The 25155-nt window shown below is 44.1% G+C and overlaps 1 protein-coding gene across 3 annotated transcripts in view; it reads right to left on the minus strand.

The window, feature by feature from the left end:
- Window positions 1-25155, minus strand: part of TTBK1 (tau tubulin kinase 1) — a 66741-nt gene that overhangs the window by 25504 nt on the left and 16082 nt on the right. For 2 of the 3 annotated variants that reach the window (XM_018567948.1, XM_018567951.1), the window contains exons 2-4: window positions 5729-5887; window positions 2492-2639; window positions 1978-2051 (exon numbers count right to left, since the gene is read on the minus strand). In XM_018567948.1, coding sequence (XP_018423450.1) covers window positions 1978-2051; window positions 2492-2639; window positions 5729-5836 — 330 coding nt within the window. In that variant the 5' untranslated portion in view covers window positions 5837-5887. Of the gene's footprint in view, window positions 1-1977; window positions 2052-2491; window positions 2640-5728; window positions 5888-11120; window positions 11145-25155 lie in introns of all 3 variants that reach the window. The other variant, XM_018567949.1, reaches the window with a different exon arrangement.

Raw genomic sequence — 25155 nt, forward strand, 5'->3', positions numbered from 1 at the left:
ACTGTGCACCTTCAGTACTTGTACTGGACATCCAGACTACCTGCAGCTGTCATTGTAGTGTGCACATTCAGTACATGTACACAACACCCCAAACTACCTCTATCTGCCATCATTATGTACATTCAGTACCTGTACCCAACACCTTGGACTACCTCTATCTGCCATCATTGTGTACATTTAATACGTGTACCCAACATCCGGACTGCCTGTAGCTGCCATTGTAGTGTGTACATTCAGTATGGGTACCCGCCACCCGGATCCCCTCTATCTGCCATCATTGTGTACATTAAGTACTTGTACTGGACATCCGGACTAGCTGTAGCTGCCATTATAGTGTGTATGTTCAGTATGTGTACACAACATCCCAAACTACCTCTATCTGCCATCATTATGTACATTCAGTACCTGTACCCAACACCTTGGACTACTTCTATCTCCCATCATTGTGTACATTTAATACGTGTACCCAACATCTGGACTGCTGTAGCTGTCCTTATAGTGTGTACATTCAGCATGGGTGAAAACAAAGCAAAAGGAGCGCCTCCACAGTGTAAAATTAATTTATTGTAGATAAAAAAAAGACAGCTGAAAAGTTACTGACAAACCAGCCTGTATAAACGAGCACGAAGCGATATACTCTCAGGAAAACATCACAATGAATGCCGCTCCTTTTGCTTTGTTTTCATCAGATTTCCGGTTTCCCCTGACTGTGAGGAGCTGCCCCCTGACTGTGAGGAGCTGCCCCCTGACTGTGAGGAGCTGCCCCCTGACTGTGAGGAGCTGCCCCCTGACTGTGAGGAGCTGCCCCCTGACTGTGAGGAGCTGCCCCCTGACTGTGAGGAGCTGCCCCCTGACTGTGAGGAGCTGCCCCCTGGCTGTGAGGAGCTGCCCCCTGGCTGTGAGGAGCTGCCCCCTGGCTGTGAGGAGCTGCCCCCTGTGTGTTTTTTTGGAGACCATTTTCAGGAGCAGTTACTGTTTTTGGCGCCTGTGATTTTTACAGATTCAGCATGGGTACCCGCCACGCCCCCTGGGCACCCGACACCACCTCTATCTGCCATCATTGTGTACAATTAGTACTTGTATCCAACACCCCAGACTACCTGCAGCTGCCATTATAGTGTGTACATTCTGTATGTGCAGCTGACACCCCAGACTACCTGCAGCTGCCATTATAGTGTGTACATTCAGTATGTGCAGCTGACACCCCAGACTACCTGCAGCTGCCATTATAGTGTGTACATTCAGTATGTGCAGCTGACACCCCAGACTACCTGTAGCTGCCATTATATTATGCAGTGTCTACTATAAAATGTGCCTATGGTGTTCTGACCAGCTCCTGACAACCCAACCAGTGTTGTCACTGGTTGTCAGGAGCTTGGTGGGACACCTGCCAGAGTGAAAAGAAAAGACAGCAGAACCCCCCCTTCAAGTGGCGCCCAGGGCATATGACACATGCTCATGTCCTGAATGCACCACTCATTGTGTGTACATTCAGTACATGTACCTGACACCCCGGACTACCTGTAGCTGCCAATATAGTGTGTACATTCAGTATGTGCACCCGACACCCCGGACTACCTGTAGCTGCCAATATAGTGTGTACATTCAGTATGTGCACCCGACACCCCGGACTACCTGTAGCTGCCAATATAGTGTGTACATTCAGTATGTGCACCCGACACCCCGGACTACCTGTAGCTGCCAATATAGTGTGTACATTCAGTATGTGTGCCCGACACCCCGGACTACCTGTAGCTGCCAATATAGTGTGTACATTCAGTATGTGCACCCGACACCCCGGACTACCTGTAGCTGCCAATATAGTGTGTACATTCAGTATGTGCACCCGACACCCCGGACTACCTGTAGCTGCCAATATAGTGTGTACATTCTGTATGTGTACCCGACACCTCGGACTGCCTGTAGCTGCCAATATAGTGTGTACATTCAGTACGTGTACCCGACACCCCGGACTACCTGTAGCTGCATCACCACATAGTTAAACTTCTCATTTCTTCCACAGCCGATGAACCTGCAGACATGGTCCTTCCCTGCAGAGACACAAACACCCAGACAGTGAGGCACCGGCATGACTGTCATGCAGATCCCCTGGCTTCAACACTTTGATTCTCAAATTATCTGCATATTTGTTCTGGATCAGAGACTCAAAGCCATATGGTTAGCCAAATGGCCAGGAAGATAGTATTTTCTGAAGGCCAGCAATGGCAATCCCTAAATCTCTCTCTCGGGTTTACCTTAAAGGATCCTTGTAGGGGGACAAATATGCAGGTAATGTGCCCATTGTCTGGCCACCATGGTGGCTCCCTGGCTTCAGTATTCTGAGTCACTGTTCCGGAATAAGCGAGCAGATGAAGACTTTTGACATCCTGGCCGCACACCTATTCCAGATCAATCACATGTTCTATGATGTGTGAAGCAGACAATGACAATCCAGAGCAGCAGAGTAGAGAAGAAATCATCTCTAACTGACCTTGCAGCTTCTTTAGCACGGCCACCTCCATCTTCAGAACTTGTTTTGGTTGTTGCGCTGATTCTACTTTTAGAGCGACATTTTCCCGAGTCAGTAAGTCCATTGCCTCGTAGATCTCCCCAAATCCACCACCACCAATTTTCTTTAGCTGTAGGAAACACAAAAGTCCCAATTACTGTCTGTACATTCATTGACTTACCACTCACCACACATAAAGGTAACACTGAATCACCCGTTAATAAACATCATGGTCATGTAAGATACACATCAATCAGCTTATTGGGGTACACCATGGCACAGGGAAAGGTTGGGTACTGGTAGAACTGAGGGTACACCATGGCACAGTGAAAGGCTGGGTACTGGTGGAACTGAGGGTAAATCATGGCACAAAGAAATGCTGGGTACTGTTAGAAATGAGGGTACACCATGGTACAGGGAAAGGCTGGTTACTCGTAGAACTGAGGGTACACCATGGCACAGGGAAAGGTTGGGTACTGGTAGAAATTAGGGTACATTATGGCATAGGAAGAGGTTGGATATTGGTAGAACTGATGGTACACCATGGCAGAGTGAAAGGCTGGGCACTGGTAGAAATGAGGATACACCATGGCACAGGTAAAGGCTGGGCAGAACTCAGGGTACATTATGGCACAAAGAAAAGCTAGGTGCTAGCAGGAATGAGGGTAAATGATGGCATGGTGAAAGGCTGAGCACTGGCAGAACTGAGCGTACATTATGGCACAGGGAAAAACTGGGTACTGGTAGAACTGAGGGCATATGATAGCATATAGGAAAGCTGGGAACTGGCAGAACCGTGGGTACATTATGGTGCAGGAAAAAGCTGTGTACTGGCAGATCTGAGGGGCACATCACGGCATAATGAAAGTCTTAGTACTGGTACAGTTGATGGCACACTATGCATAGTGAAAGTCTCAGTACTGACACGGTTAGGGGCACACCGCAGAACTGTGAAATCCCTACAACTGGCTACGTTTGAGGCCCCCTATGGCATAATAAAAGTCTGGGTAATGGCAATTGTGGGGTACACTATGGAGCAGGGACAGTGGAGGAAACACAACAAAATAACATAACAAGAGTTCCACTGCTTGTGGTGTTAAGGTTACAACATGGAATTAAAGGTTTGGTACCAGTATTTTGTTTTCGGCTACATAATGGCATTTTGAAAGAACTACAGTGGCATTTTGAAGGGTTTTGAGGAACGCCATGGCACAGTACTGATACCTACAGGGATACACCATGACACAGTGAAAGACTCAGTACTGTAAGATTTGAGGACACAAAACGACACAGTGTAATGGTAGATTCTAATGGAATCCATTTAATTAATGGCATTCAGCATAAGCAGATCTCATCCAACAGCATACAGAGAGGCTTGGTGCTGGTAGATTTGGAGGCACGCCATGACAGAGTGAAGAGCGTGGTATTGGCATAGCTGTGGACAAACCATGGGGCAGCGAATGACAGGGTACAGGTAGATACGGGAGCACACCACTGCACAGTAAATGTCTCAATACTGATAGAGGCTGAGGTCTCATCACGACACAGTAAAGGTATTAGTATTGGTAAGGATCTGAGTCTAAATATGGCACAGTGAAGGATCTTGGTACTAGTAGAGGTTGGGGTTTACCATGGCACAGTGAAGGTCTTGATACTGGTATTGGTTGGGCTATTATCATAGCACTATGAAATGTTTGGTACTGGTAGTGGTTGGGAGCTTATCATGACAAAGGTCATAGTGCTGGTAGATGTTGAAGTCTAAACATGGCACAATAAAAGCTTTAGCACTGGTAGAGTTTGGGGCTTCATCATGGTACAATAAATGGTCCTGGTAAAGGTAGCAGTTGGGATCTCATCATGACATAGTGAAGGTATTAGCATTAGAAGTGATTGGAGTCTACACATGGCAAAGTAAAAGTGTTGGCATTGGTAGAGGTTGGGGTTTCATCATGGCACAGTGAAAGGTTTGGTACTGATAAGAAATTGCAGTCTCACTATGACATAGTGAAGGTTTTCGTACTGGTAGAGGTTGGGGTCTTATCATGGCACAGTAAGGATCTCAGTATTGGTAGAGGTTGGAGTCTCATCATGGCAAAGTAAACGTTTTGGTAATGGTAGAGAAGCTGGGGATCTCATCATGGCACAGTAAAACATGTCAGTACTGGTAGACAGCAATGTATTTAAGTTTGGTGCTGCCCTAGGCAAGGCAGCAACGCCGCCCCCCCCCCCCTCGGACCAGACTGACCCTGCGCTTCTCTCCGACAGCACCCCGAACTGACTCGCCGCTTCGCGGACGATAGCGAGCACCCCCCCCGGTCTGACCCTGCGCTTCTCCGACAGCACCCCTCCCCCGGGCTTACAGACGCACCGTAAATCACCGCCGCCGTCTGCACACACCGTCCACTCTCCAGGCCGGCGTCCGCGTCATCCTATCCAGGTGAGTAACACTCGGGGTGCCGCTCTCAGCGAATCTGCCGCTCCAGGCAAACACCTTGTTTGCCTCGCGGCACATACGCCCCTGCTGGTAGAGGCTTGGGTCCCATCATGATACAATGAAGGCCCTGGAACTGGTATAGATTGGGGTCTCATCATGGCACATTGAAGGTTTCAATACTTGTAGGGGGTCTCATCATGGCACAGTGAAAGGTTTCAGTTGTAGTAAAGTTGTGGGGTCTTATCATAGCATAGTGAAAGTCTCGGTATTGGTAGAGGTTAGGGTCTCATCATGGCACAGTGAAGGTTTCGGTACTCCTAGAAGTTTCGGGTCCCACTGTACAATAAAGGTCTCTGAACTGGTATAGTTTGGGGCCTCATCATGGCACCGTAAAGGTCTTGGGACTGGTAGAGGCAGGAGTCTCATTATGACATTGTGAAGGTCTTGGTATTGATACCGGTTGTGGCCTCATTGTATTGGGATGCACCATATCAGCATAAAAAAATTATTTATGGGTATGTTAGAGCCTTGGAGGGAATAGTGAATAGTATTGGAGAGCTAAGGCACACCATACTGATACAGAGAGGCTTAGTACTGGTGGAGTTAGGGACACGGTAAAAGGCTTGGTGGTGGAAAGTTTGGTAAAGAAAAGTTGGGTGCTGTTAAAGCTGGAGGCCTCCATATGGAAGCTCAACCTCCATCATGGTGGAGGTGTTAATTCATTGGCAAGTAATGTACATATGACCCAAAGAACAGCACATTTCCATTAATCCCAGTCTACTCACCACCTTCCAGCGATCCTTTACCACATAGCTGACCGGCAGGATGTCCACTTGCTCTGCTCCTCCACTCATGTTTCCGTCGTCCCTGATTACAGCTGCTAGACACTGCATGGGCCACCCAGACAGGATCCGCCCTGCCCCCGACCTAATAGAGACATTGACCTGGAAGAAGAAGGAATGGTGTCACTATAATCAAAGCAGAATGTGAAAATGGAGTTCTTCCATGTGTTACCATACACACACACGCATCATTATACTGGATACCGCCTTACAACAAGAAAAATCCATCCCTGGCACTTGTCTCAGTGCATGCAGCCTCGGACTTTCATCTGTATTATAATACACACTGACACTATAAACACTTGAGAAGGAAGTCATGTCCTATTCTACAGGGCCTGCTACATCAGGCGGAAGGTGAGGGGTGGGAAAGCGACATGCCGTGTCTGAGCTCTGCTTGCTACAGGTTTTCTATTCTGGGCCAGTCCTGCTCCCCCGGGACCGCACATTGGACTGGCGGAGAGACTCTGAGAATGAGAGAGCTGAGGTCAGCTTTACTCTACAGCCTTCATCATACTGCACCTGTGCTATGTACAATATATACTATAATACACACAACATTGACCTCTAGTCTATATAAAGGTACCATATAACAAGTCTGTAATTAATTTTATTCTATACTAAACATCATCGGTCAACACTATATATAAGGCATATTTCTCCATCATACCACTGTGCATAATGGGAAAGAGATACAACACTTGACTACTGTGGACGCTGCAGAAATGAGCATTGCCCGGCCGGATCAGCTATCTGATGGTCTTGTACAACAACTGTGGTCAGGCAGGTCAGCAATAGATTGGTGCAGGATGTCCCTCGGTCATATGGAAAGCACCTGGGGCCTAACTACAGTTCATGGGGACCCATAGCAAAGTTTTGATTGCTCCCCCTGACCCATCTGCAGGATTTGACTCAGCCAAGGTGACTGTAACAAGCCTGACCAAACCTCTGTACTCCATGGGGGACAAAAGAAGTGTCCATAGAATGGAGACATACATGACTAGACATGGACACCCTGTAACTTAATCTACCAACCCAAACAAACCGATATCTACCAACCTTGGCTCTAGCAGACACTTTACAGTAACCATCACACAGAAAATATTTTAAAGTGGTTGATAATCTGGACCATGTGGGCTTTCCTATAGCTGGCCAGGAAGCAGACACCTATAACTCAAACCTGGTAAGAGTTCTCCATGGACCATATACAAGATACAATGACACTTCCCATCTGTCCCTTGCTTGGAATCTGATGCCTCCTCCCTCCTCGACCGTCCCCCTTTTAGGACTCATGTACAGAATAAAGGTTCATGCAACTTCTACGTCACTGTAATGAGATCTTCTTATACTAACATAAAGGAAAATCAGTGGTGTAAAATACAGTAGTGGGACCAATGTCCCATAGTATGATTGAGGTGTGATTTGTGTCTTATTATTGTTGTGCAAAATTGTGTCCCTTTTCCATCTTATAGAGGCCGGTGTAGTTATACACAAGGGACAGGGCCATGCACTGCAGCAAAAAAGAAATGTTATGTATCAATACATCACCATCATGACCACACTGCACGTCTGTTGATCTCCCAAGATCTTGTAACACCTACAGACAGGTTCATGGGTAACACAGGGTTTCTTCTTTTCCCTCCCGATAGATTAATTGAGTGGCGGGGGTGTGAAAGGAAGGAACGTATAAGAAGATAGAGAGTGCCGGCAAGTGAACCTATGTAGGAGATGCACATGAACTAACCCTCAAAACAGAATATGGCCTATAGGTTGATAGTAACAGAAGAATTGTGTATTGCCCATTCCAATCAGATAGACATTCCTCCAGTGGTGGTTAGAAAATAAAAAGGAAAAAAGTGTCAGGTTAGTATGGAGCCAGACATTGCTCCTACATGGAATGACCAGGAACATTATAGCTCAGGGAGGTCCAAAATCTGCAGAGAACTCTAAAAGGACCAAGATCCCCATACAGAGAAGATCGGTAATGGGCACCATCACTAATCACAGCTGCCATTGGTGGTCTGTATCAAAGATTAGTCTTTGAGTAGAGTACACTAGGGACCTGAACCTCGTCCTCCATGGAGGTTTCTGCTGCTGTTCAGGACTACCATAGTCCTAAATCTGCATTCTTTATCTATGCAAATTACTACCCCAAGCCCTACAAACACACTTTTATCACACCAGAAAAAGGTAAGTTTCTTCCCAAACTGCTGTCACTATGTGATATGTCCTTCAGAACCTTTACCTTAAACTGATATGGAGGAGATGGTGTTAGCAGTGTGTCGGACAAAAAGACAGGCATTCACTATCGTACATAAGGGGCTGAACATGTCTTTGGCACTCATAAAAATAAGATTCAGTCAGGGAAAATCTAGAGCTGTTAAAGGGTTGTTGTACTTTTTAAAAAACACCTATGAATACCAAGATATGCAACAAAACTAAGTTCCCACATTGACCTTTTCATTTCTTTTGCTTCGAGAGCTGGAATTGATTAGCTTACATTCAGCCTATCTGTTCTCTGAAACTAAAGTTCTAATAGGAAGCTAAGACCAAGAACACTAGCAGGGCTATTCACAAAAGAGTGAAGAGTTTGGAGAAGGCCGGAGAAGAGAACAATGGAGGACAAGATAGCTGATTTTGGAAAAAAATCTTCAATTCAGCTCACTTTCCAGTTCAGCGATGTTGTCCTAGATTGTTCACTTCCCCTGCCTTCTCCAAACTCTTCACCCTTTTGTGAATAGACCTGTAGGACATGACCTCACGCTAGCAGGAGGAAAGTTCAAAATAACCTTAGAAAGTATTAATTTACTGAAAGAATAGATAGGCTTGGAACAGACTTCCAGCAGATAGTAAGTCATTCAACAGTAAGTGAATTTAAACCTGCTTGGGACAAACATAGATTTATACTCAAAGAGGTTAAAAAAAAAAAAAAAACAAGAACAAAAAATGAGTTGATGGACCACTTGGTCTTTTTATGGCCTCATTCTTCTATGTTTTTGATTAATTGCCTCAGTGAAAATGTTCCCATGTATCCACTGACAAATAGAACTGCGGAGGATACCAATTTTAGGAAATCATTCCGTCACCTATTAAATTCCATTACTGACTTTCTCATTGCTACCTCATGCGGTGTTGACATACTTCTCCTTGACCATTCCTACAATAAAGGACTCTTTCCAAACCAATGAGGTGTAATGTAACAGATGTATTCAAATGAAAGCTGAATGCTGTGCACAAGACCTTTCATTCAACTATACTCCTCAAAATATACTTTACACATTTGTAACGCTAGATGCTACCCATGTAAGAGTGGCAGTGACACTATCACCGTGCTGTACATAGCCTGAGCAGAGTTGTGGGAAGGGCCCATTAGGCCCCATCCATTACAGGCTTCTTGCAGAAAACTACAGGAGGAGTGGAGACAAGACCAGTTACCCTGCACAAGTAGAGAGAGCAGCAGTGACCGGTCTTTATTACAGGAGGGGGCGGAGACAAGACCTGTCACCCTGCACAAGGGGAGAGAGCAGCAGTGACCGGCCTTTATTACAAGAGGGGGAGGAGACAAGACCTGTCACCCTGCACAAGGGGAGAGAGCAGCAGTGACCGGCCTTTATTACAGGAGGGGGAGGAGACAAGACCAGTTACCCTGCACAAGTAGAGAGAGCAGCAGTGAGCGGTCTTTATTACAGGATGGGGTGGAGACAAGACCAGTCATCCTGCACAAGGAGAGAGAGCAGCGGTGACCGGTCTTTATTACCGGAAGCTCCAAGTGTCACACTGGATTACTGCACAGATCTGGAGGAAATACACAAAGCTCACCAAGATACAAGAAAGAATACACATAACTTGTATGAGGACAGTATTTCCTTATCCCGGTGTTCAGCATTAAGATCTGTGTTATGATCATGTCCAGTGGTTGGCCATGTTGGGGGTTGTAGTGTTCTATGTATAGAGTGTAATAGAATTGTATCATGATGGTGTACAGTGGTTGGTCATGTTGGAGGTGTAGTGGTCTACATATAGAGTGTAATAGAATTGTATTATGATCATGTCCAGTGGTCGGCCATGTTGGGTGTTGTAGTGGTCTACATATAGAGTGTAATAGAATTGTATTATGATCATGTCCAGTGGTCGGCCATGTTGGGGGTTGTAGTGGTCTACATATAGAGTGTAATAGAATTGTATTATGATCATGTCCAGTGGTCGGCCATGTTGGGTGTTGTAGTGGTCTACATATAGAGTGTAATAGAATTGTATTATGATCATGTCCAGTGGTTGGTCATGTTGAAGGTGTAGTGGTCTACATATAGAGTGTAATAGAATTGTATTATGGTGGTTTCCAGTGGTCGGCCATGTTGGAGGTGTAGTGGTCTACATATAGAGTGTAATAGAATTGTATTATGATCATGTCCAGTGGACGGCCATGTTGGGGGTTGTAGTGGTCTACATATAGAGTGTAATAGAATTGACTTATGATCATGTCCAGTGGTTGGTCACGTTGAAGGTGTAGTGGTCTACATATAGAGTGTAATAGAATTGTATTATGATCATGTCCAGTGGTTGGCCATGTTGTGGGTTGTAGTGTTCTATGTATAGAGTGTAATAGAATTGACTTATGGTGGTTTCCAGTGGTTGGTCATGTTGGGGGTTGTAGTGGTCTACATATAGAGTGTAATAGAATTGACTTATGATCATGTCCAGTGGTTGGTCACGTTGAAGGTGTAGTGGTCTACATATAGAGTGTAATAGAATTGTATTATGATCATGTCCAGTGGTCGGCCATGTTGGGGGTGTAGTGGTCTACATATAGAGTGTAATAGAATTGTATTATGATCATGTCCAGTGGTCGGCCATGTTGGGGGTTGTAGTGTTCTACATATAGAGTGTAATAGAATTGTATTATGATCATGTCCAGTGGTCGGCCATGTTGGGGGTTGTAGTGTTCTACATATAGAGTGTAATAGAATTGTATTATGATCATTTCCAGTGGTCGGTCATGTTGGGGGTTGTAGTGGTCTACATAAAGAGTGTAATAGAATTGTATTATGATCATGTCCAGTGGTCGGCCATGTTGGGGGTGTAGTGGTCTACATATAGAGTGTAATAGAATTGTATTATGATCATGTCCAGTGGTCGGCCATGTTGCCGGTGTAGAGTTCTATGTATAGAGTGTAATAGAATTGTATGATAATTATGTCCAGTGGTTAGTCATGTTGGGTGTTGTAGTGTTTTATGTCAGTAAAGGGTTTAGCAGAACAGTATTATCATCATGTCTAGTGTTTAGGTCAGCTCGAAAGACCATTCCCCCAAACCCTTAAGAAACATGCCCCCTCCTTACTGTGCTTTTCTTGCCGTGGCTGGACTGGATTGGGCGGAAGTCCAGGAAACAGTAGGAAGGAAGACAGACAAACAGATGAGGTGAGATGAGGTACGAAGGATTTACTATTACATGCACAATGCAGAAAGCAGAAAGTGGCAGAATCCCCAAGAGAGAGAGAGAGAGAGAAACACAAGCAAGTCATCCTTCAGAAGAATACTTCAATACAGTCTAACACTGCTTTACTGCCTGATATGCAACCTTTAGCATATTACTGCTCTGCAGCTTACGAGTAAAGACCTCAGGCCTATTGTGGTCCAGACTTCACCACTGACCGTGAATAAGACATTGATTGTTTTCCAGAGGTGACATTGTCCTACATCTAAGTTGTAGTCACCTTTGTCTTACGGCTCTACATGAACTACTACTATATGGAATTATCTGTCTCCAAGGCAACACAAACGATGTCATTGTCATTATCAGGAATGACATTCTCCTACAAATGACATCACAACTTTGTCCTACTTCCTATAAGTGACAAAGTAATACAGAACAGTAGTAACCTCCAAAGAGGACAGTACAGTCTAAACACTTTTCTCTTTTTGGCTCTGTACTATATCAATACTCCAAGAAGTAACAAAGTCTTTCTGGTGGCTTTTTCTATCTCAACAGATATTGCAATATAACCTATTCCTACAGACATTTAATCAGATAGTAAAACATTATTTTAGGTCCTGCAAATGAACATGTTCCTACAAACATCTCATGAGATACTATAATGGGACATGTTCCTACAAACATCTCATGAGATACTATAATGAGACATGTTCCTACAAACATCTCACAAGATACTATAATGGTACAAGTTCCTACAAACATCTCATGGGATGCTACAACGGGACGGGAACGATAGACATTCCTTGAGTTACTATAGGGATACAGGGTATGACACATGTGACACGATCATGCAACAAGACATGGTCCCACAGGTATTTCATGAGACACTGAAATCTGAAATTAACATACAGATGTGTCATGGGATTCGTGTTCCTACAGACATGTCGTGGGGTCTACAGAGGAACATGATTCTACAAATATGTCATGAGATAGTCCAAGATGACATGTTCCTACAGGCAAGTCGTGGACACTACAAAGGAACATGATTCTACAAATGGGTCATGAGATAGTACAAGATGACATGTGCCTACAGGCAAGTCGTGGACACTACAAAGGAACATGATTCTACAAATGTGTAATGAGATAGTACAAGGTGACATGTTCCTACAGGCAAGTCGTGGACACTAGAAAGGAACATGATTCTACAAATATGTCATGAGATAGTACAAGGTGACATGTTCCTACACGCAAGTCGTGGACACTAGAAAGGAACATGATTCTATAAATATGTCATGAGATAGTACAAGATGACATGTTACTACAGGCAAGTCGTGGACACTAGAAAGGAACGTGAGTCTACAAATGTGTCATGAGATAGTACAAGGTGACATGTTCCTACAGGCAAGTCGTGGACACTAGAAAGGAACGTGAGTCTACAAATGTTTCATGAGATAGTCCAAGATGACATGTTACTACAGGCAAGTCGTGGATACTAGAAAGGAACGTGAGTCTACAAATGTGTCATGAGATAGTACAAGATGACATGTTACTACAGGCAAGTCGTGGATACTAGAAAGGAACGTGAGTCTACAAATGTTTCATGAGATAGTACAAGGTGACATGTTCCTACAGGCAAGTCGTGGACACTAGAAAGGAACATGAGTCTACAAATGTGTCATGAGATAGTCCAAGGTGACATGTTCCTACAGGCAAGTCGTGGACACTAGAAAGGAACATGAGTCTACAAATGTGTCATGAGATAGTAGTACAAGGTGACATGTACCTACAGGCAAGTCGTGGACACCACGAAGGAACATGATTCCACCAATGTGTCATGAGATAGTACAAGGTGACATGTTCCCACAGACATGGTGTGGACACTAGAAATGTTTCTACAGAAATGTCATGAGATACAAGGTGACATGGTGGTGTTAAAGACATTCCATGAGACAATATTAGAAATGTCTTATGAGATGCTGATAGAAAGATCACAAGATGCTACAAGCAACTATATTGTGATAGGGTTCTACAAATGTCTCATTAGATACCATAATATAAAATTATTCCTCAGGAGAAATATGGAATAGTACACCGTGGCATGGTCCTGCATCATGGTATTAAATACTGCAGTGTGACATGGTCCTACAAGCACCATACAAGAGACCCTACGTGTGATGTCCTTCACATCGCGCCAGCTCACATGACATAACCCCAGAGTAGGCAAACCATAGACCAGCCTTTTTTTTCTCCATGCAGTTATCAGTAGACTCCGTCGTTTAGAAGAATTGACCTTTTATGCTGCACATTTAGTATGTAACAGTGTGAAGTTTTACACATGCAGAGGGACCCTTTTTATTTGAGGGACCGGCTGTCAGACTTGGCAGGAGCTGAAGTGTAAGCATGCATCAGTTAAGCCAGTCCACCAGCTGGAGCTTGTCGTGACCCAAGTGACATGGTGCAATGGCTGAGGCTACTGATGTACTCTTGAGAAACTTTAATACAGTGGCTCAGGGAGTGAAGGATATGCCCAGTACTGATAGAAGAGGAAGCTTTTAGTCCTTGTAAAGCCATGCATCATGAGAAGAGCAGAACTGAAACATGTGGCTGTTAGACTACATTAACAAATGTATACCCATACACCTCAACATGTGAAGACCAACCCTTATATTGCTGGAACATCTCCGTCCTGCTACTCTCTATAATGACTCCTATTACTTCCTATACACCTCTTATTCCATGATACAGTTCTCTCTAACTTCACCATGTATCTCCTTTATTACTCCACCTTGTATCTCCTTTATTAATCCACCTTGTGGCTCTTTTATTACTCCACCATGTATCTCCTTTATTACTCTACCTTGTATCTCCTTTATTACTCCACCTTGTATCTCCTTTATTACTCCAGCTTGTGGCTCCTTTATTAATCCACCTTGTGGCTCTTTTATTACTCCACCATGTATCTCCTTTATTACTCCACCTTGTATCTCCTTTATTACTCCACCATCTCCACCTTGTATCTCCTTTATTACTCCACCTTGTATCTCCTTTATTACTCCACCTTGTGGCTCCTTTATTACTCCACCTTGTATCCCCTTTATTACTCCACCATGTATCTTCTTTATTACTCCACCTTGTGGCTCCTTTATTACTCCACCTTGTGGCTCCTTTATTACTCCTCCTTGTGGCTCCTTTATTACTCCACCTTGTAGCTCCTTTATTACTCCACCTTGTGGCTCCTTTATTACTCCACCTTGTATGTTCAATATTATTATTTAACTGTGGTGGCTCTAAACAATTTCATTTTACGCCAGTTACTCCTGGTCAGTCTACTACAAACCCAAACTCTGATGGGACCCCAGTGTGATCTTCTCTTAGCTCTTCTGCCTCATGGTCATTTCACCGGACCATTTTCCATACTGTACTCAAGTACGTAAATACATGAAATGAGAGATAAAGGCCACTGATGCTTGGAGTAAGATCACACTGCCGCTCCATCACGCTGTAAAAAAAAAGACCTCACCAGAGAACCCACATGGTTGGGTTGGTGCCCAGATTTGTCCAACTCCCACATCTTATAACTACTGCAACTTCACTCTATGATTTGCCTATACCCCTATGTAACTTCTCACATTACTTTATGTAAGCCCTCCCTGTGGCACCTAGTATTACCAATTCATCTTATTCCTGTCAAAAATGTTATTTATTACAGCTCCTCCTATGATTCCCTATAGCTCCATATAACTCCTCCCATTATCCATTATAGCTCCATATAACTCCTCCTATTATCCATTATAGCTCCATATAACTCCTCCTATTATCCATTATAGCTTCTCCTATTATCCATTATAGCTGCAAATAACTCCTCCTATTATGCTTCATAGTGCTATAAAATTCCTCCTTTTATTCCCTATTGCTCTGTATAACTCCTCCTACTATTGTTTATAGCTCTGTATAGCTCCTCCTACTATTCCTCTATAGCTCTGTATAACTCCTCCTACTATTGCTAATCGCTCTGTATAAGTCATCTTACTATTGCCCATAACTCTATAAAACCCCTCCCATTATTCCCTATAGCGCTATAAAACTCCTTCCATTAGTCCCTATAGCTCCGTATAACTCCTCCTACTATTCCCTATAGCTCAGTATAACTCCTCCTACTATTCCCTATAGCTTTGTATAACTCCTCATACTATTCCTTATAGCTCATTTTAACTCCTCCTATTATTCCTTATAGCTCTCTATAACTCCTCTCACTATTGCCCCTAGCTCTATAAAACTCCTCCCATTATTCCCTATAGCTCTGTATAACTCCTCCTATTATTCCCTATAGCTCTGTGTAGCTCCTCCTTTATCCATATAGCCCTGTGTAGCTCCTCCTTTATCCCAATAGCTCTGTGTAGCACCTCCTATTATTCCCTATAGCTCTGTGTAGCACCTCCTATTATTCCCTATAGCTCGGTGTGGCTCCTCCAGTTATTCCCTATAGCTCTACAAAGCTCCTTCCACCATTCTCAGCAATATACAATAGATTAATATTCAGTTAATCCGGAGTTTCAACATCCCCCTGAAAACAGAAAGTCTCCACCACAGCAAAGAGTCATGCATCCAGTAACTCCTTCCACTGCAAGTGGTCTCCGGTAAAAGCCTCTATCCATCCGGCAGTCAAGGAGTTGGGGCGTCAAAGCTTACCATGCACTGACAGTGTGTCAAACTCCCGACTTCCGATACATCAGATGTATCATTTGGGTGATTGGGAATTGGCAGCGGTAGAGATGCCATTCATGAAACATGCCGGAGTTACCCATGTCTCTCACCATCTCGCTAGGGACTCCACAGCCGTCAGATGCTCACCTGCTCGCGGCTCATTCAGCTCGGAGCCTGTGAAGTAGAATAAGTTGGGATTTCCATGGAGAGTCAGGAAAAAAGGGGCCACAGTTACCAGAATTATTTGCATCATAAACACATGTTAACCCAGAGTACAGAATGTAGTGCTGGACAGCTTCTGGTCAGTATAATATGGGTTGCCACACACAGGGATTTCCTTTGCTTAATTCAACACAATTTATCATGGGCCCATACTAAAAATACAATGAAATGCCAGTCAACAGGAAGGTTGGCAATTATACAACCTTTGGTATCATGTAAGCCCAATACCATATCCCCCTCTTCCTAGTACTGAGTGAAGAGTGACAGCACGGTAATACCTTTTACATGGCTGTGCACAGTACAGTACAGTACAGGAGAACATGTGTATTGGCAATTTTACCAACTGCACCAACAACCTTTGGTACCATGTAGGCCCAATACCATATCCCCCAGTATTCCAGGGCAATATCTGAATGGCATTCATCTCAACATATGTTTTAGTAGGTGGACGTTTTTCCATGTAGCAAATGATAAGGAAACAGCAGCACTTAGAATGATAGTACATGGTTACGACATTTACATGACATCCAAAATGTCATCATGAACAAAAACCTAAATATTTCAGCATATTTTAATATTAAACTTATGTAAATCCTTTATGTTCCAATCCATCCTATGAAACTAATGGTCATGGAGAAATAAGTAAGTCAACGAGATGTTTAGTGAGATCAACTCTTACAGAGGAGAAATTTAGGAACTGTGTAGAAGACTAGAAGGTGGCACCAAACCCTAATGGGTGGTCATCAGGAAATGATCCAAGGCCGTATCTACATCTGACTTTACAATACACCTGTACTCCTGTACTGTACTGTGCACGTCTATGTGGAAGGTATCACCCTGCTGTCATTCTTCACTCAGTACTAGGAAGAGGGGGATATGGTACTGGGCCTACATGATATCCTCAGCGTACCTCAAGTTGGCTTTGGGGTGGCCTTTATGTTTCAATGCATCCTATGCAACTAATGATAATGGAAAATATATCAAGAGGATGTTTATTAAGATCAACTCTTACAGAGGAGAACATTAGGAACTGTATAGATGACTAAAAGGTGGCACTAAACCCTAATGGGTGGACATCAGAAAATTATCCAAGGCCATATCTACATCTGACTTTGACATACACATGTACTCCTGTACCGTACTGTGCACGGCTATGTAAAAGGTATCACCCTGCTGTCACTCTTCACTCAGTACTAGGAAGAGGTGGATATGGTATTGGGCCTACATGATATCCTCAGCATTCTTCAAGGTGGCCTTGGGGTGACCTTTAGGTTCCAATCCATCCTATGCAACTAATGATAATGGAAAAATAAATAAATCAAGAGGACGTTTAGTGAGATCAACTCTTACGGAGGAGAAAATTAGGAACTGTATAGATAACTAAGAGGTGGCACCAAACCCTAATGGGTGGACATTAGGAAATGATCCAAGGCCGTATCTTCACCTGACTTTGACAAACACATACTCCTATTACAGCTATATACAAGGCATCACCCTGCTGTCACTCTTCACTCAGTACCAAGATGAGGAAGATATGGTATTGGGCCTGAATTATATCTTCGGCATATCTCAAGGTGGCCTTGGGATATCTTCCTTTATCTGATCGCCAGCAATCTGGCAGGGAAGAGTGAACAAAAGGGTAAGAAATTTCTATTGGCACCTTTAAAACTCAACCACAAGAAATATTTCTTACAATCACATGTGTAGAGTAAAATCTAAGGAGTGTTGTATTCAAAATGAACCAACACTAGTATGATGGCCATTTACCAACCAAACCCTTATGGCTGGACCATTAGGAAATGATCCAAGGCCGTATCTACATATGACTTTGACATACACATGTACTCCTGTACTGTACGGTGCACGGCTATGTAAAAGGTATTACCGTGCTGTCACTCTTCACTCAGCACTAGGAAGAGGGGGATATGGTATTGGGGCTAAATAATATCCTCAGCATACCTCAAGGTGGCCTTGGGGTGACCTTTATGTTCCAATCCATCCTATGCAACTAATAATAATGCTAAAGGGTAAGAAATTTATATTGGCACCTTAAAAACTCTACATGAATTATTTCTTACAGGCACATGTGTAGAGTAAATCTAAGGAGTGTTGTAATCAAAATGAACCAACACTAGTATTATGGCCCATTTACCAACCAAACCCTAACGGTTGGACATCAGAAAATGATGCAAGGCCATATCTACATCTGTCTTTGACATACACATGAACTCCTGTACTGTACTGTGCACGGCTATGTAAAAGGTATTACCGTGCTGTCACTCCTAACTCAGCACTAGGAAGAGGGAGATATGGTATTGGGCCTAAATTATATACTCAGCATACCTCAAGGTGGCCTTGATGTGACCTTTATGTTCCAATCCATCCTATGCAACTAATGATAATGCAAAAGGGTAAGAAATTGCTATGGGCACCTTAAAAAACGCAACCACATAAAATGTTTCTTACAATTTAATTCGTAGAGTAATATCTAAGGAGTGTTGTATTCAAAATGAACACTAGTATGATGGCCCATTTACCAACCATCCAACAAACAATGGAAAGCCTGTTGGAGTAGCAGACAAGCCAAAAAACAACTCCACTCTCATGGCTTTTAAAGGAATGAGAACACCACCTCCGCCAAAACCTGCGATCAGATTCCGCTCCTGCAAAACAAAATATTTACGGCATATTTCATGTTCAGCTACTTCACAGGTCCTCTCCAATAATTATATAGAAATAAGTCAGGGAATGGATGTCATAAAGCAATGGATGCCACTGTTGAGGATAAACAACGACCTTGAAGTGGACTCAGCGATTCCGTTTCTGCTGATGACATGAAACTGTACAAGATACAGTAACAAAGGAGGATGTGAAAGATCTCGGGAGGGATCTGGCAGTTTCAGGAGAGGCTGTATTAAACCAACAGACGCAGTTCATTCCGTCATGTCAAGTCCAGGATTTGTTTGTAGCTTATTGTTTATTTTACTGAAATGGCAATGAAAGACGACGGGCAGGAATAGAATATTCATATAGGTCACCTAGCGCCCACAGTCGTGTATAGCCAGAAAAAGAATTATATGATTGGCCAACCCAACACAAATTGTCCACATAAACAAATGTAAGATAACGGCAAACTGTTAGTAATTATGACCAAATGGTCTCTCCTGGAGCACCTCATGTCAGCCTACTGAGAGTCAGCTCCATTCCCAGACCCTTTGAGGACAACAGTTTGAGGACAGCCTTTTGATTAACCCCATAAATTCACAGCTGACCCTTTGAGGACAAACCTTTGACTAGTCCTATCAATTCACAGCTGACCCTTTGAGGACAACCCTTTGACTAGTCCTATCAATTCACAGCTGACCCTTTGAGGACAACCCTTTGACTAGCCCTATAAACTCACAGCTGCCCAGTGTACAGATGTTTTTTTTCTGTCCTCGCCCTGGAACAGCCCTAGTTAGTTTTGTGATAAAGTTTGGATCCTCTAACCTTGTGCTCCACAGGTTCAGCCTTCCTTGGGGAGATGGCCCTTGGAAAGAGGTAAAGCCTCCAGATGGTGGGCATTCTTGATGTCAGGGCTTGCAGCCACCTGTGCAAATCGCAGAGGTTCACAGCTTACCTGGTGGAAAAGTTTGGTGGGCTGCGTACATATGGGACTAGGAGCTTCTTTCCCCCACCATTAGTGGAAGCGCGGTGTACCGGGGTTATGTCAGATGGCTAAGCCGCACGGCGGTTGAGGCTTTCCTCATTGGTGACCAGTAGATTGAGGAGCAAAGGTGCCTATTTCAAGTGCTGGTGTCTCTATCCCTGTCCTGGCTACCAATCCCCTGAGAATAGTGTTTCTCCTCCTGCATCCTGCATATCATTTCAGAGGTTTTTTTTCTGACTGACTCTTATTCTTCTGCCCGTTTTTCTTCCTAGCTCTGGTCCAGCTATGGCCCCACCATCCCCACTTGCTGAGACATCCAAGAAAAGGGGGTCCAGGAACGAAGTATGCTGCACAGTTGTGAGTCTGGGCCTTCATGCTTAAAAATAATGCTTCTAGTCTCTTCTCGTCCTTTTCAGGAGGAAGAGCGCGGGACCAAGCATGGGGTGGATTCCTTGGACCTTGGATCAGATGTGTCATTTGAACCTTGGGCTGCTAAGCCAGGCCCATCTCCGTTAAACACCGGGGTCAGAAAAAGTCTCGTCGTAGACGGTCTGCCTCGATGTCTCAAACTCCGATGACATCAGACGTACAAATAACGGAACATCACAAAGACACGTTACTCAAACACAGAACACTCCAGGCCTGGAGAAACCTCTTCTCTTCCTCAATACATATGATGGAGTCTGAACTTTGGTCTCATTGATTAGTAAAATGCGTCCATAGAAAAGCCTCCCTGACATACAGCTTTGTAGTCTCTGTTTAAATCGTATGCAAAGCTAAAACGTTTCTAGTTGTGGATGACACAGGGAAGGGTTAAACCTGAACCCTAGGAAGATATACAAGACACAAATCAATGCAGCTCATTAATACATCATTATTTATTTTTATTAAATACAAGCAGCTCAAGTACCTAAATCTGACTTAGTATCAGCCTCTTTAAGTCCCGGTACAGCAGGGCTGGAGTATGAGAGGAAGAAGCAGTACAAGGAGCCAATCAGTTCATGTGCTGAAAACATAAAGCGCACAGCTCACCCCTATCATGCGTCCCCGCAATCCACACTCGGTGCACGGATAACTCTCTTCTGGAGTGATAGGCTCAAAAACTGCAGAACCAGCACACGATCATCTTCCAAAGAAATTCACACCTTATTCCACATGCATCTACACAAAGAACAACCGCTGACGTGTTTCTGCCTTACTCGGCCCTAGTCATAGCTCGTTCATATGCTGACATGACGCATGCTGATAGGAGTAGAAAGCAGCGTGACTAAGGGCCTGTTCACATGAGATCAGGTCCTGATCAGGTCCTGATCAGCAGACGTGGAGCTGCTGATGCAGTGCGTTTTTCGCCACGTTTTCGATGCGTTTTTTTGCTGGAGTGGGGCTGTTAGTATGTTAGCTGCAGCGCGTTTTTGACGCGTTTGCGTATCCGGACCGTTTCCGGACCTGACAAAATGTGACATGCAGTATTTTTTCTGTCGTAAGCTGAACGGACTGCGCACGTGAGAACTGGAGCCCATAAAACACTTAGGGATACATTGGGATGCATTTTGAGTGCAGCAGCGTACAGAGCCGGTCAGCACACAAAACGGAACGTCGTGTGAACAGGCCCTAAGAAAGGAGCTCATCACTGTGCTGCTTCTCCTTTCGCTGTCCAATCACAGGCTGGGGGAGGCTCCACTACACTGAGAGAAACTGGTTTGAACGATATCGGCCATTAGAATGAGGACATCTAGTGGCAGAAAAAAGCACTGCAAAGAAAATATTGGGATTGAAGGTGAATATTGCAGCAAAATCTGTTTTTGTAACTTTTGAATAGGCTGTTCATTTTAATCTTGAAGATCTGGTTTAAGATCCCTTTGGGGTTTTATTTTGCTCTCTGTGTTCCATTAGGGAGATTTCACCTCATTTTCTGCCCTGGAGACCCAAACACAAAGTAAGAGTAGGTATCCTCAAGATGAGGGAAAATGCCCCCTTAGACAGTTGTCACCGGAATTGGTGTCCCCATTGGAAGGTTTCCCATCATCTCCCGTTCCAGTGAAAGTCAAGAATTTTTGATTTTTAAATCCCTTTCTGGATAGAAGATTTCGGTCACCAGGACAAATAGAGAGGGCGAATCTCCTCAGCGAGGACACAGACAACTCCTCCACACTCCATCCATAACTACAAAAGTTTGGGCTTTACATACACTTCTACTTCCTGTCTTCTTTATTTGCTTTTGCTAATATTTGGTTAACACTGAAGTATGACTTTATGAAATGGTAACTAAACCCAAAAGCCAAAATGTAATACAATACAGGTTATAGAAATACAGTAGTGACTTGTTGCCTCAGTGGTCTCCGGGTGCAACCTCTCCCCCTTCAGGTTAAACCATTTGAAACAACATATAGAAAATAATGGGGTTTTTGTTGAGAGGTATAACACCAACACTTGATTCAGTTGATATAAAAAAAATATATATATTTATTTTACACATATACAGCATAAAACCATGTATACATTTCATTGAATACAATCTAAATCGAATAACATTTTAAGTAGACATTAAAAAACAAATTGCATCCTAGTTCCAATTTATCTTGTTAGGCATTGTATTCAGTAGGGAGTTCCATGTATCCAGTCCCTACGCGTTTCGCATATTGCTTCCTCAGGGGAACATGGATCAATCTAATAAGAAATGTATATGTATTTAGTCTTAAATTATTTCATCTACATACAAAAATCCATTTTGAAGTCTACACACCGGAAAGAACCGTGCTCTTGGCGGCTACACCGGACAGAGGGACACCCATCACCATCGTCACCCCCGCAACCCAAACACCTCTCACTTACCACCCTATGGAATCTATCTTACTAGATAGATCCATGTTCCCCTGAGGAAGCAATATGCGAAACGCGTAGGGACTGGATACATGGAACTCCCTACTGAATACAATGCCTAACAAGATAAATTGGAACTAGGATGCAATTTGTTTTTTAATGTCTACTTAAAATGTTATTCGATTTAGATTGTATTCAATGAAATGTATACATGGTTTTATGCTGTATATGTGTAAAATAAATATATATATTTTTTTTATATCAACTGAATCAAGTGTTGGTGTTATACCTCTCAACAAAAACCCCATTTTTTTCTATATGTTGTTTCAAATACAATACAGGTTACCAGCCCTTAGATGAGGTGGCTGCGTTAGTTTTCTCTTTTCAAGCTAGTACAAAAAATACCCCCATTGATCCTGCCAGAAATGCAGTGCCCTTGTCACTTCCTGTTAGATGAACCGGAAGCATAAAGCAATCTTGTCTTATTTCTATAAACTACTACTTCCCCCCACTCCTATGTCATGGGGATGAACAAAGGCCGACATGTTTATAGTCCAGCCTGGGTGATGACAATGGCTTCCTCCATACATACGGTAGAGAGTAGGGATTCTCGTACTCGCCCAAATGATTCCGATGCCTACCCTGATACTGAAACTTCCGGTATCAGGAAGCCGAGCAGCAAGTCATTACATGCTGCCCACCTTCCTGATCAGCCGGCTCCAGGCTCTCTTGTCACCAGGGAGCATGGAGCCGGCTTTCTGTCCAATCAGGAAGCTGGGTGGCATGTAATGACTCGCTGCCCAGCTTCTTTATTGGTCGCGAAGCTGGGCAATCAGAAAGCAGGGTGGCGAGTCATTACCCGCCTCCCTGATTGGCCAGAAAGTGGGCTCCATGCTCCCTCATCACCTGGTGACGAGGGAGCATGGAGCCGGCTTCCTTGCCAATCAGGAAGCCGGGCGCCGTGTAATGACTCGCCACTCTGCTTCTTGATTGATTGGGGAGCTGGCCAATCAGGAAGCTAGATGGCGAGTCATTACACGCCCCCTGATTGGCCAGAAAGCCGGCTCCATGCTCCCTCATCACCTGGTGACGAGGGAGCCTGGAGACAGCTTCCCAGTCATTAAACCCCGCACAGCTTCCTTAAAGGAGAACTATGAGGTGAGAGCTTTTCAGTCACCTCATAGTTCTAGCCGACCTGTGACAGTCTCATTGTCACAGGTCGGCTAGAACTATGAGGTGAGAGCTTTTCAGTCACCTCATAGTTCTAGCCGACCTGTGACAGTCTCATTGTCACAGGTCGGCTAGAACTATGAGGTGAGAGCTTTTCAGTCACCTCATAGTTCTAGCCGACCTGTGACAGTCTCATTGTCACAGGTCGGCTAGAACTATGAGGTGACTGAAAAGCTCTCACCTCATAGTTCTCCTTTAATGGGACTTCCGGTATTCAGTACTAGCGAGTACTGAAAACAAAAATATCGGTACTCGTACTCGATACCGAAAAAACGGTATCGGTGCATCCCTAGTAGAGAGGAAAGCCACCCAGAGACAGGAAGGAGAACCAGGTAAAAATAAAGAATAAAAAAAGCCTTAAAAAAGAAAACGAATGCAGCCGCCTCATATCAGGACTGGTAGATACAATGTTTGGTATTTTGGGGCTTAGATAGGCTTTTTTGGGGGATCTCATATCTGATGTGAACTTTACATTGTTGTTCCAATTATTTATTAGAATAGTCTAAGGCTGGGTTCACACCTAGGCGTATTGAATATGTGCGTTTCGACAAACGCACGACACGAAAAGCGCGACAAACGTGCGTTTGAGGGCTACCTGGCTGTATCCCAATGGATACGCGTGGCAAATACGCCCCAAAGAAGCTCCTGTAGTCTTTGGGCGTAGGGCGTTTTGTAGCGCGTTCATATGGCCTGTAATACGCCCAGGTGTGAACCATACCCATTGGAAATAATGAGATTTCGGTGTTTGAGCGTTTTGCAGAGCGTAGAAACGCGCTACAAAACGCCCAGGTGTGAACCGGGCCTTAGGCGTGTTCCCCTGTATGATGGGGGCTGAGTGACCCCCATGAGTATAATAGCTGGCTGTTTTGTGTTGCTAATCCCTAGACAACCGGAACGCAAACACGAATCAAACATGGTGCTATGCATTTAACAACATACATGTGCTATGTCATATGCCGGTGTTCTATCGAAAGCTCCAACTCATCGAGATCTCCAACTACCTCACTTCCGGTGCTCAGAAAGACTGGAGCTCTGTACAGTTGCGGTGCGCATATCGTTTTTTGCATATACTCGTCGAGTTTGCCACCTGCTGATTATTGTTAACATGCAGCTGTACAGAAGCTCCGTCACTCGTTGTGTTTTGCAGTCTAACGCCGTCTGGTCGAAATCTCCACCTTGCAAGTACCCGGCAGTAAGCAGCCTGCCTGTTTACATGTGTAAAGCCGACTGTTGGCTTTGCACTGGAAGTGACTCGGCTTTCTGTAAAGCCGCCCGATCACTTCCAGGGGCTCTGCAGCATGCCCCCCCCCCCCC

Source organism: Nanorana parkeri, unplaced genomic scaffold, assembly GCF_000935625.1.
Source record: "Nanorana parkeri isolate BGI_ZX_2015 unplaced genomic scaffold, ASM93562v1 scaffold1119, whole genome shotgun sequence".
NCBI classification, from domain to species: Eukaryota; Metazoa; Chordata; class Amphibia; order Anura; family Dicroglossidae; genus Nanorana; species Nanorana parkeri.